The 12,529-nt window shown below is 35.8% G+C and overlaps 1 protein-coding gene across 1 annotated transcript in view; it reads left to right on the forward strand.

Annotated features, from left to right (window-relative positions):
- Positions 1 to 4,131: 4,131 nt before the first annotated feature.
- LOC131060840 (uncharacterized) overlaps positions 4,132 to 12,529 on the forward strand; it is a 44,665-nt gene continuing 36,267 nt past the window's right edge. The window contains exons 1-3 of the mRNA XM_059212586.1: positions 4,132 to 4,279; positions 4,517 to 4,713; positions 4,834 to 4,889. Of these exons, the coding sequence (XP_059068569.1) occupies positions 4,132 to 4,279; positions 4,517 to 4,713; positions 4,834 to 4,889 (401 nt within the window). The remainder of the gene's footprint in view (positions 4,280 to 4,516; positions 4,714 to 4,833; positions 4,890 to 12,529) is intronic.

The following is a 12,529-nucleotide window of genomic DNA, read 5'->3' on the forward strand; positions in this document are numbered from 1 at the left end:
ATTAGAGCCTAGTTCCTCCGGGGAAGCTTAACCACTGGAGGAAGATCTGGGAGATTAATTCAATGGATTCTGGTTTTCAGAGACAACTTAGTGTGGCACTTGAAGATCTTGATGTAGCTAGAAATGAAATATGCACCTTGAAGAAGAACTTGAATGTTGTTGATGATTTCATTAATGATCTAAAGGATTAAGCTAACATCTCTAGAGAGAAAATGAAGGAATTGATGGACAAGCTAAAGGAGAAAGAAGATCAGATCATGGAATACCAGGATAAAGCTAATGAAGTTAACAAGCTTGAGAGAGAGAATGTTTCCTGAAGAATGAGATGCAATCCATTGTAATGAGGTTGACTAAGGAGATTGAGGACCAAAAGAAAAATGAAGAAAATCAGGCACAACCATTGAAGGAAAGAGCGAATGAATGCTCCAGGCTTACCTATGAGAATTATCAGTTGAAGCTTGAGTTGACAGAGTCAAGAAATAGTGGTCAAGAACTTGAAAGACAGATTGCTACTTTAAGGGATGAACTTGCTATTACCAATGAATACAAAGACAAATTCAAAGCTAGCTCAGCAAGGCTTGATGAGATATTGGAAAGTCAGAGACATGGAAAGGACATGCGAGGTCTAGGATTTGAGAAAGGTGAATCCTCTGGATCTGGACAAGGCAATACAAAACTTGATCAAAAGAAGAGCAAGAATCCTCTTGTAAGACAACCTAATGCTCACAAATTCAATGGTAGATGCTTTACTTGTAATAAGTTTGGTCATATGCCAAATCAATGTAGAAGTAGGATGAATAATGGAATGAACAACATGAATAATATTTCTACCTTTATCAGTCAATGTTTCATATGCAATAATTTTAGATACAAGTCAAATATGTGTAGAACAATAATGAATAACTTCCAAAACAAAATATTTTATGCTTGTGGGATGTTTGGACATATCTCTAACTAGTATAGGACAAGGTCAAATCAGATGAACTTCAGACCTATGCAGAATAATGTTGTTTGTCGTGCATGTAAAAAACCGGTCACATTGCAAAGTACTGCAGAAGCAAGAACAGTGCTTCAGTAGAGAAGAACAAATCAGATGAGAAGGGAAAAGTGAAAGTAGAAGAGATCAGAGACAAATGTGAGAAGATGTGGGTGAGAATAGATGAATCTAAAATAGATGATGGATCTGTACCTGAATCCAGTGCATAACCCTCATCCGGTAACTAAGGCTTTTGGTCTTGGGGGGAGGCAAATTCATGTAAATATTGCAGTACCCCTTGATGAGATCTGTAGTCGATGGATTACAGATGGTAGGAATTGAATTTTAGTTGATAATGGTAGATTTCGGCATCCGGTTGGATATCTGATGTGCATTTATTTCAAAATTAAATTAGGGTTTGCAAGGTTAAAAGGGAAAATACGAGAGTCATTCTTCACTTTGTGAATAGTGTTTTCGAGTTGAAGAACAGGGCGATCAATATTTTCAGGCAATCAGAGAGCTAGAAGCGTTTCGGCAAGAAGGTTAGGGCATCCGATAAAAGTTAAGGTATTTTTCGAAGAGAATATCTGAGTTTAAACTTCTGAAAATTTGAAATGGCATACTCTTCTTCTATTGCTACACTGCTAGTTGTTGAAGTTAAGCATAGGACTCATCCTGTATTCAAAAAGCATCCATATAAATCTATGATGGATGACCCTATTGGCGCATTTTCTTTCGTTCCACACAAATTTTTGCATGTTGATGATGTACAGACATATATCCATTGTGAAATCGAAGAAACTGGCACAAAGGACATTTTGGATCTATATACCGACAATATTATGGATGAAATTGGAAACCTGAAGCCGGAGTTTATGCAATTGTAAAGAAAGGGTTTCACCCAGTTCGTGAATTTTGTGTCATTTGATGAAAAGAAATGGGTGAGATATGTGTTGAGAAAAATTCATCATGAGTTTATCTAGTTGAATCAACCTTACAAGATCACACCTAAGCCGATTAGGGCAGTGACATGCTTGAATCAAACTGGTGACAAGCCAGGGCTGCGGAAGGTTACAAACCCTATGATTACCAAGCTAACCGATGCAGAATTTGATGGGATGTCTATGAAGATTAACACAATTAAAGATGATGATATGAAGTTTGTTTCAATGGTCATTGGGTATAAGTTATATCAATCTAACCAACAAAATTGTGTCAGGAACAGCCATTCATGCAGCTTACCAAATGGTAAAGGAAGATGCACACTATGATCTGTGCAGTGTTATTTTGAAAGAGCTCATGATTAATCTGAAGAAAATCAAGCAGGACAAAAAGCACATTTTCAAATATGGTTCTTTGGTTATCCATTTGGCTCTTTAATTTTTGAACCATATTCCCAAAACTGGTAGAGTGAAGTGGGCATTTGACATACCAGTAGCCCAGCAGATCAAATAAGGTCTTGATAGACTTGGGAACATAAACAATCACAATGCTATTTTATGGGCATTTTTCAAAACATTCCATGAGAAGATGAAGCAGAGGGTAAGAATCCCTAAGGAGACTATCAGCAAATATGAAGGGACAATTTATTTTATGGTTAACAAGGATGAATGCCTTATGGAGGTAGCTGAACCCCGGATGGTGTGGCTTTTGTTGATGGGCTATGAGGTTGAAGTAGGAATACTTGATTCATATGCACAACACCTACTGAATGCTCTAGTTGATTCAAAGGAAGAAAGGTTCGGCACATATAAAGAGAAGTCTATGGAACTTCACACCAAATTCACCGAATCGGAAAGAAAAAGGAAAGTTGCTAAGATGGTGGAGGAAATCCTCATGGAGGAAGGTCACCCAAGAGAAAGAGTTAGGGTTGCAAGGGTTGTGAGAGATGCTGAGGAAAAAGACAAGAAGCCAAAGACTGCTCCAACTCCAACCAAATCTAACTTAATAGGGTCTTCTCCCGCTCCAGTGAAGACACCTCTGACTTAGTTTGAACCCTCTAGCTCATCAGCTAAGGGAAAAGGTGTTTAGAGGTAGAAGCAAAAACCTCAAAGGGAGTATGTAGCAGCATCTTCAGTGGCATCTGAAACTGAATCAGATGCAAAAATTCAAAAGGCCCCCAAGAAAGGAGAATTTACAAGGGTAATCTGGAAGCATAAATCCAGTGAAGAGAAGAAAGGGAAGAAAGAGAAGAAGATGAAATCTGAACTTGTTCCATCCAGCAGACTAAAGAGAGGACAAAGAGTTAAATATGACTTGGATGAAGCGATCGAATCCGGTAAGATAGAAACAACTCAAAACAAGTATGATATTATTCCTCCTTTATCTGCTCAAGAATTAACTGATGAAATTATCAAGGATGGGAACTTGAAGAACATTTTTGCATATTATGAGAATTTAGATGATAATGATAAAAGACAAATTGAGGAAGCTATAGTATTACATCTGGATGTATTTAGCAAAACTTTAATTTAATTAGAATGCTATCTTCCAAAATATATATATATATTCTTCTTGATGCTAGAAGAAAATCAGCAACTCAGATGGACAAAGAAATGAAAGAAAATGAACTGGTCAATCAATGCACCAGTATGACTGCTAAAGAAATTGATAGGCTGATTTTGCATGCAAACAAAAAGGAATTCAGGAGAAAACATAGAGTTAACAGCCTCATGGTGGGAAGAGTGGAGGAAATCAGAAAAGAAATCATTGAGATATGGAAGAAATTTCTCACTGAGAACCGGCTAGTAGAATCTGATTCACAAGATCGAGCCACTCAGGCAGAGAACCCTCTGGTACCTAATGAAGAAAAGATGGAGGATACACAGGATGTTGCAAAGCAACAAATTTTGGATACAACAGAGGTTGAGCCTGATAAGTCAAAAGATAAATCAGTTGAGACAGAGGTTGGTGCACCAAGTGGTGACACCGGTGCACATAAGGAACCCATAGAGGATAAAGACAATACCAGGTAGGATGAGGCAGAGAAAAAGGGAAAGGAGAAGCAAGAGAAACAGTACAATGGGAAAAGAAAAGAGTCAAAAACTCCAATCCTTATGGCAATTGACACTTCCAAAATTCAAAGCTAAGGAACTTTTCCTCAATTTAACATCGGTTTTGACAAGTCGTTTAACCAAATGTCTCTAGGTGAAATAATGATTGTTGTTGTTGCTCTTCAAGCTCAAGCTGGTCAGGAGTTAGCAAAATATGAGTCAGAAGAAAAGAAGCTTATTGAGAAAATTGTTAAAGTTTTAGAACAGGTAATACTAGAATTACAACTTGATGCTAATGCCAGTTCATTCGGTAAGCTCCAGCACTTGGTAGATCATATATCTACTTAGTTTGATTCTTTGACTAAGGCTTCATCTAGACAGGCTCTGGAGAAATTCAAAGATGCAAGAATACAAACATTTTTGTAAATGGTTGATAGTGATAAGGCCCAGCTAGACAAAGAACTGAAATTAATTGATGAGGCTTTACAGGAAGGTGGTAAGATTTATAAGTCTTGTCTGATTTTGACAAATTTTACTACTGAAATAGACAAGCAGATAGATAATTGCATAGGACAGTTAGCCCAAATTTCTCAGGCATATGATCCCACAGTAAACTTGACTGAAAATGTTGAAGGTCAAATTTTGACTCTTATGGGACAGATTGGTGATCTGAAGAAGAAGGACAAGATGCAGAGGAGGGCAAGTGAACTTCGGAACCTAGTTGGTCCCCGGTTAGACACCTTGGTATGCCATAAGATGGAATGTCTTCATATTATGACTTGGGAGACACCAAATGAGTTGCATACAATAGAATTCCATGCTTATGTTCTGAATGATTTTGTCTTAATTTGGGAAAAATTGCAGGCAGGTTGGAATACCTATTTTAGATTTCTTAAGTCTGCATATGTGAATGTGCTCAAGTATGTATAGATCTAGTCATCTTGTGTGTAAACTTGTACAAGGTAATTTTTGAATCCATACCCTATCTTTGGCATTGTTGTCAAAGGGGGAGAGATAAGGTGAAAAATGTACAGTGTGAATAGAGTGTATAGATTTATACAGGTTTTTGGGTTTTTGATCTAAGGGGGAGCCTTAGAATTCTTTCATTCTTGATCTGGTGTATAGGTTTCACCACATAACCATTTTTCACAGGTGTTGCCATCAATGCCAAAGGGGGAAATTGTTGGCAATTGACACTCATCCGGTGATTTTTTATGATTGATTTATAATTTAGGGTTGTCATTGATGGAAACTCTTCTTGGATATTTGATCTGATGGTCGTAATTCTTCTTATCCAAAAGCAAGAGTTAACTGGTAGCCAGTTAACCAGTAAATCAGGATTATTCCAGTGCAGTTTTGGTCCGAAAAGATTTCAGGTGATTGCGATGATTTTGGTGACCAAGTTCGAGGTAATAATGATGAGGCCGATATTGGTAAAATATTTTGGAAAATTGTTTTGGTTTGGTGTTATGTTTTGTTAGAGATTGAAGTCGACTTGAAGCTACACGTTACATTTTTTATAGTCGACTTGGAGGAGATTATTTTGATATGACCGGATATATAAGATTGAATTGGTGATTGGTTTTTGGTGTATTACTATTATAGTGATCCATTTTGGTGCGATTGAGTGCAGTTTCACGTGCGCAATTCATTCCCAGATGATTTGGTAGCTGACTGAGACAGAAACAGAGCATATTGCAGAGCGAGTACAGTCAGAGATCTTGTGCTTAACCAGAACTCATTCTTGCATTGTTAGATGCTATTTCAGAGTTCTTTAATTGTATTTCCTCATTGTAATCAAATTCTAAGTTAGTGAGACTTCCCTGAAGGTTGTAGCCTTTTGGGTCATTGTAATTGAGCAATGAGCTCTAGGCAGTGAACCTGAATGTAAGAGATGAATGACATGTGTCATGGGTAGAAAAGGCTAATGAATTAATTAATTAATTAATTAAAGATTTTTTTAATTAATAGAAGAAAGGGGATAATTAAATAAATAAAATATTTATTTAATTTAAGAAAATAATAATTTAAATAAATAAAAGTATTTATTTAAATGAGGAAAGGCTTAGAAGAGGATAAATGAATTAATCAAATAAATAAAGTTATTTAATTAATAAAAGACTTGGGATAAAATAATTAAACAAATAAAAACATGTATTTAATTAGACAGGACAATTTTAGGTGTCTACATTTTGCCCCTCTTTGAGACAATGCAGCTTGTCACATTGGATCAAAGAAGAAAAACTGGTACATGCCCCAAGACGGGAATGATATGCCCCCTCTAGAGATTGGATGAAAATGTTTGAAAATAGCGCAAACAGTCTCTCAATAATAAAGAAAGGCTAGAAAGAGCTGACAAGATAGGGTGACAAGGTTGCGCAGGAAAAAGAATGACTCAAGAGGAATCAATAGAATCATGTATATGTCTTAAAAGACCAAAATTGATAGTTTTGTGATGAACATACACTATCAATTGGATAAGATGATAAGAGGATTCACTCAAACAGGTGCCCTAGGGAAGAAAACTAAAAGCAAGGCTAGAATTGACAATTCAGTGATAAACATACGTTGCCAATTGGATAAGTTGTTGAGAGGATTCACTCAAACAGGTGCCCTAGAAAAGATAAACTGGAAAGAAGGCTAGAATTGACAATTATGTGATATACATGCGTTACCAATTGGATAAATTGTTGAGAGGATTCACTCAACGGGTGCCCTAAACAAGTAGGTTTGCTAAGCTAAGGATAGGATAAGTCGTCGAATAGATAAAATCCGGCGAGTGCTCTAGCAAGATAGGATATAGTGCAATGTGATAAACATATACACTAGGATGCAACGCCATGTGATAAACATTAGAACTAGGACAGAAGTAGCACTATGTGATAGACATGAGTACCACTAAGATTAACACAATTGATTTGATTAGATGTAGGAGTACTTACCCCAGATTGAGTCTAGAGAGTGATTCCGTGTGACACAAAGATTACGAATAGATTTGACCACTGAGGACCACGTCGCGATCAAGGAGATGGGATTGAGACACACTATGTATATGCCTGATACTTGGGCAAACACAAGACTGTTAACTGCTTTGGTGAAAAGATGGTCCCGCAGGGTCTACAGGAGGGGATAGATGAGATGATTCAGCGGCTCGTCCTTCAGGGGCTCAAATTCCTTCAAGGCAGCTGGCTCCAAGGGAGGGTCTTCATCATAGCTCTCTTGGATCCCATTTTGTATCAATTTTTGTATGATGATATAGACACCTTTTGGGTGATTTTGTAGCCATATGAGATATTTTGACATCATTGTAGCATGACACATTATTTTTTGATATATTTATGTGTGTGTGTGTGTGTGTGTGTGTGTGTGTGTGTGTGTGTGTGTGTGTGTGTGTGTGTGTGTGTGTGTGTGTGTGTGTGTGTGTGTGTGTGTGTGTGTGTGTGTGTGTGTGTGTGTGTGTGTGTGTGTGTGTGTGTGTGTGTGTGTGTGTGTGTGTGTGTGTGTGTGTGTGTGTGTGTGTGAGATGATACATTCCTTGCGGCAGCTATATGCATGTGTTCCTATGTGATGGTGTATATGCTTTATGATGATGTGATATTATTCTTATGATCTTATATGGTGATGCATATTACATGTTTTATTACAAATGTGATGATGCTTAATGTGATGGATATGTACATGATAGAATGCAATGTGTGTGTGTGTGTGTGTGTGTGTGTGTGTGTGTGTGTGTGTGTGTGTGTGTGTGTGTGTGTGTGATGATGCTTAATGTGATGGATATGTACATGATAGAATGCAATATATATTAAGCATCATCACATATATATATACATATATATATATATACATATATATATATATATACATATATATATATATGTATATATATGTATATATATGTATATGTATATATATGTTGTATATGATGCAAATGTAAAATGTAAATGGATGTCTGCTTATGATTTATTTACATGATGAGATGCATGATACATATATTATTGTTTTTTTGTCTTTTTATGTTTTATATGAGAATGCAAATGCTAATCAGTGATATATGCAAGATGTGATTCTATCATGATTTCTAAATGCATGTGTCTACAGGATTTAAATTTGTTTCATAGATATAAGATTCTTTGTTAATGGACTCTATTACCCAAGGATTTAGGCACCGATCATTCTAGGAAGTTTGAATTTGTTTCACAAACAAATCATTATAATCAAATCTATTTTATTTCATGTTCGCAGGAGTAGCTTAATGTAGGAAACGTTCTCAATTGTGCAAATATAGATAGATAACCATGAATAGAGCCAATTCAAGGCTAAGTGTAAAGGCCATGGTTGAAATCCAATGAGAACCATCTATTATATTAAAATATTTGGTAAAGTTTGCATAGATCATCAAAATATTGTAAAGGGAAACCCCCCTAAGTCTAGTGGAGCCTGAAGTGCAGAGGATTGCAACCTTTGTGGTTGATCTCGTTTGTTGGCCACTAGTTCAGGGGTCTTTTGGTTGAATTCAACTAGTCCATAAGAATTCTTGGGCAATTAGTTGGAGTAACCAACATATTGGCGACTCTATTGGGGAATTGTCATAATATTTATTAAAATTTGATCCAGTGGTCTACATTGGGTTGTAAGAGTTGATTATTTATGCCATATTTTGTCGAATTGTGAGAATATGTGAGTCAAGTGTAAAATATCCAAGTCTTAGAGTACATTTTCCAAAATTTGTTGCAAAGGGTGGCGACTCTTGTCAAATTTTTTGTACCGATGATAACTAAAGTTTTGAATATTTAGTGATTATAAAGAATTGGTGGACACTTCAAAAGATCTACATTCATGACATGTGAACTTTCTCAAGTACCTTCATATAAGCATGGTAGAAGGTCGCTGGGAGAAGGACATCCAATCAAATCATTGAGCAAAGAAGGAATTTACAAGACATGGGTTGCTAAGAATAAAGGTACACTAGCTTCTCCTTCATCCACTACAAATTTACTTGAAAATAGTATAGTAATTTCTATCTATATCTGTTGTTGAAGGGGTTAGGTATTTGTTTGTATTTGATAAAAAAAAATAAAAAATCAAATTTGTTTTTTAGTGAGTCTCGCCATAAACCTTTTTTTGAGGTTGAATTTGATATTAATGAGGATTTATCCCCTTTCAATCATTACTCTAGATCTTGTACTTTCCCTCTAATTAATATGGACGAGCTAGTAGGAGACATGTTTCCCTTTCAAGCAAACCCTGAGAGAGTCAAGCAGTTCCAAGAAAGCCTTGATGAAACAACGAGGCAATGCCAAGCTCAACAAGATTATAATGACATAATTATAGAATAGAGAATGTAAATGTCTCAACCAGAAGTTGTTGTCCAAAGTGCCACTACCGTTTCAAATTCTATGCCATTTTCTCCTTCAGTTTTAAATCCACCATTGTCAACCTAGTTTACTGATGCTAATTCTTGTTCCACATCCATTGATGGCTCTAGATGATTTATAGATGAATAATTAAAGAAAGAAGTGGAAGACATCAGAGCCCATGTGACTCGAATGCAAATGCTAAGGGAAAATGATGTTCTTTGAGGATAGTTGTTATCTTTGAGTTGTATGTCACCTCCCATGGCTCCAATGCCATCTAATGTGACAATCATGAATGTGCCTAGTGTAAATCCAAATCTCATTAGTTCTACCATGCCAAATTTATCTATTTCTAATGTCTTATTTATGTCTCACAATGCATCAAGTACACAACATGTTCCAATTCTAATTTCTATTGTGTCAAGTGTTGTTTCAAGTGTCCAGCTTGTGTCACCAGTAAATGTATCATCTACTTATGTACAACAACATGGTGCTCCTATACCTGCTCCGATAGTGAGCACTCTAATAACCTCTATGTCTACATTGCAAGCCCCTATGATCAGTCAAGTCATTGTATGTATTCATCCTTTAATTGTGGGTTTAACTAGACATGCACATTATCAATATAGATACAATCGTTATGCCAAACTAGCTTTAATGCATTACCTGAATTAGGCTTTGTCGCTAATCAATTACACAATGCCCATCTGAATTTTTCTAGAAAAACATTATTCTATGACAACAATATAATGTTGTCCAACAACCCTAAATCCAACCACTACAGCAAAATGTACCCCCATCAAATTAACCAAACCCACTAGGTGTTGTTGCAAAAAATATACAACAATCCCAAGTCAATCAAAAAAATCAATATGCACCTAACTAGTGCCAAAATCCATTTGCAAGAGGACCAATGTAATTGGTTAGATATAGGCAACTTGATTTTACAGAGATACAAGGATATCCCAATGCCATAAGTAATGAGGTTAGAAATGTAGTGCCTAATTTTTCAAGGAACAATGCTTTGTCTAGTGAGGACCATTTGAGAGATTTTATAAATGATGTCATGGATAATATTGAGATAGAGCATGAAGTTGTTTATGTAGCCATTAGCAAAAGATGCAAGGGATTAATATAGAAGTCTCCATGTTGTATCCATCAATTGTTGTGATGAGTTCAAAATAATGTTTAAGGAACAATGTGGTGATTACTCATATCCATAATTTTCTCTACATGAATTGACAAATATTTAGAAAGGATATAATCAATGTATGTTATAATTCAACACAAAGTTCATGAAGCTCTACAACAAAATTTGATTTCATCTCAAACCTACTAATCTTATGTGTTTGGTTTTCTATAAGAAGGCATTTGATCCAAAAACTAGATATGAATTGAGGAATGAGAATCTCCCTACACTTACTGATGCATTCAAAATTTCCCTAGATAGTAAAATAAATAAATAAATGTTAGGAAAGGTTGGTAAGAGAGATGAGGTGAAAATCCTCCAAAATAAACAACCAAAACAAGAGGATAAACTAGATAAGGTAATGAAAGCCCTAAAAGATTTGAATTATAAGGTGTCAAAGAATGAGAAAGGCCTTTCTCATGATAGACCTAATTACCAAAGGAACAAAAGACCTACACTTCATGAAATGCCCTATAATACAAATTGGTGTGATGATAAACCAATTAGAAATAACCAGAAAGAATCATCTAGAAAATAAACTCCTCATCCATCAAAAAATCCCACAACCAATGTTGTGGAAGACACCCATTGGTGTGTTGTGTGTAATTTACCACATTTCCCTTTATGTTGTGAAGTGGCGAAATCAATTCAGGATGCAGATGTGTGCTATGAGGATTATGATGAAGAAAACTTTGAAGAAGGTCGTACAATTAATATGTTATCAATGAGGCCTTATGCTATGGACAATGAATATGACTCATCAAAAGATGATGATACAAAGTATGATGTGGGAAACCAAAGGCATTGTGGCCAAGGTTACCACCAAGAAGTATTCTCCAACAATGAGGAGAATGAAAGGAGGTAATCGGCTATAAATGTTACTCAAGCAAGGAGCAACTATAATTTGAGAAATAGTGTTGTAAATGTTGACCAACATAAGCCTAGTACTCCTTTTGTTAAAGAAAATTGGACTACTAACAAAACCTCATCAACAACCTAGAAGAATGAAGACAAGGGAAAGATGCTCAAATTCCAAAAGATTCAACAATATGTTCCCAAAGATATTCAAAGGAAAGACAAGGTGGAGGCTCAGGCTCCTATGCATAGTGCTCCCAAGCCTCAAATCTCCACTTAGAGAGAATTTTTTTTCCCAAATCGAGGTAAGTAAAATAAACCTTCAATCTATTCCAAATATGCCTTCATTTGATATATCTCAAACCTTGTCCCATAATAAGGTCTCAATTCCTTTATTGGAGATGATGAAAATTGAAGAATATAGGAATAGTGCAATATCCTTAATCTCAAATGTTTCAAGTAAACCCTTAGGACATCAAAAAATTATAAATAGATCTGAAAAGGTCAACAAACAAGTTAATGATGTGGAAGATGAAGTCATGAAAACCCCTGATGTATATCCAGGGATAATCTTAAAACAATTCCCATGCCAAATTGAATAGTTTTATCTCATTGTATTGATAGATAATAAGTTAGTAAAGAACTATACGATTGACTCAGGGACCTAAATTAATATAATCTCTATGGGAGTCATGAAATAATTGGGGTTATGGGTTGATAGCACTTATGGGAAATGATATGCCACGGACAATAGGTTTATCCCAATCATTGGTGTCATGAAGAATGTGGAATTGAAGCTTGCCTCTTTAAAAAAAGTATTGAACACTACGATATGTTGAGAGATGGGGTGAATCAAAATATGCAAAAACTTGAGTAGATTAAATCACATAAGGCATACTATCCATTCTTCATGAGCATAAATTTATAAATAATTGAAATATCAAATGCATCAATAGAAGAACACCAATATTTTTATGTGGAAAACCCAAACTGGGAAAAACCATCATGAGAATCAAGCTCACAATATATGAAATAATTTTTTTACAGAGATTTAGGTCATAGACCAGGGAGCTCACTACTCTGCACTTGCAAGCTAAGGTACACAACCTTAGGGCAAGATACATAAGAGAAACTTGCACAACTAAAGAGCACTTCTTCA

The sequence above is a fragment of the Cryptomeria japonica genome, chromosome 10, assembly GCF_030272615.1.
Source record: "Cryptomeria japonica chromosome 10, Sugi_1.0, whole genome shotgun sequence".
NCBI lineage: Eukaryota > Viridiplantae > Streptophyta > Pinopsida > Cupressales > Cupressaceae > Cryptomeria > Cryptomeria japonica.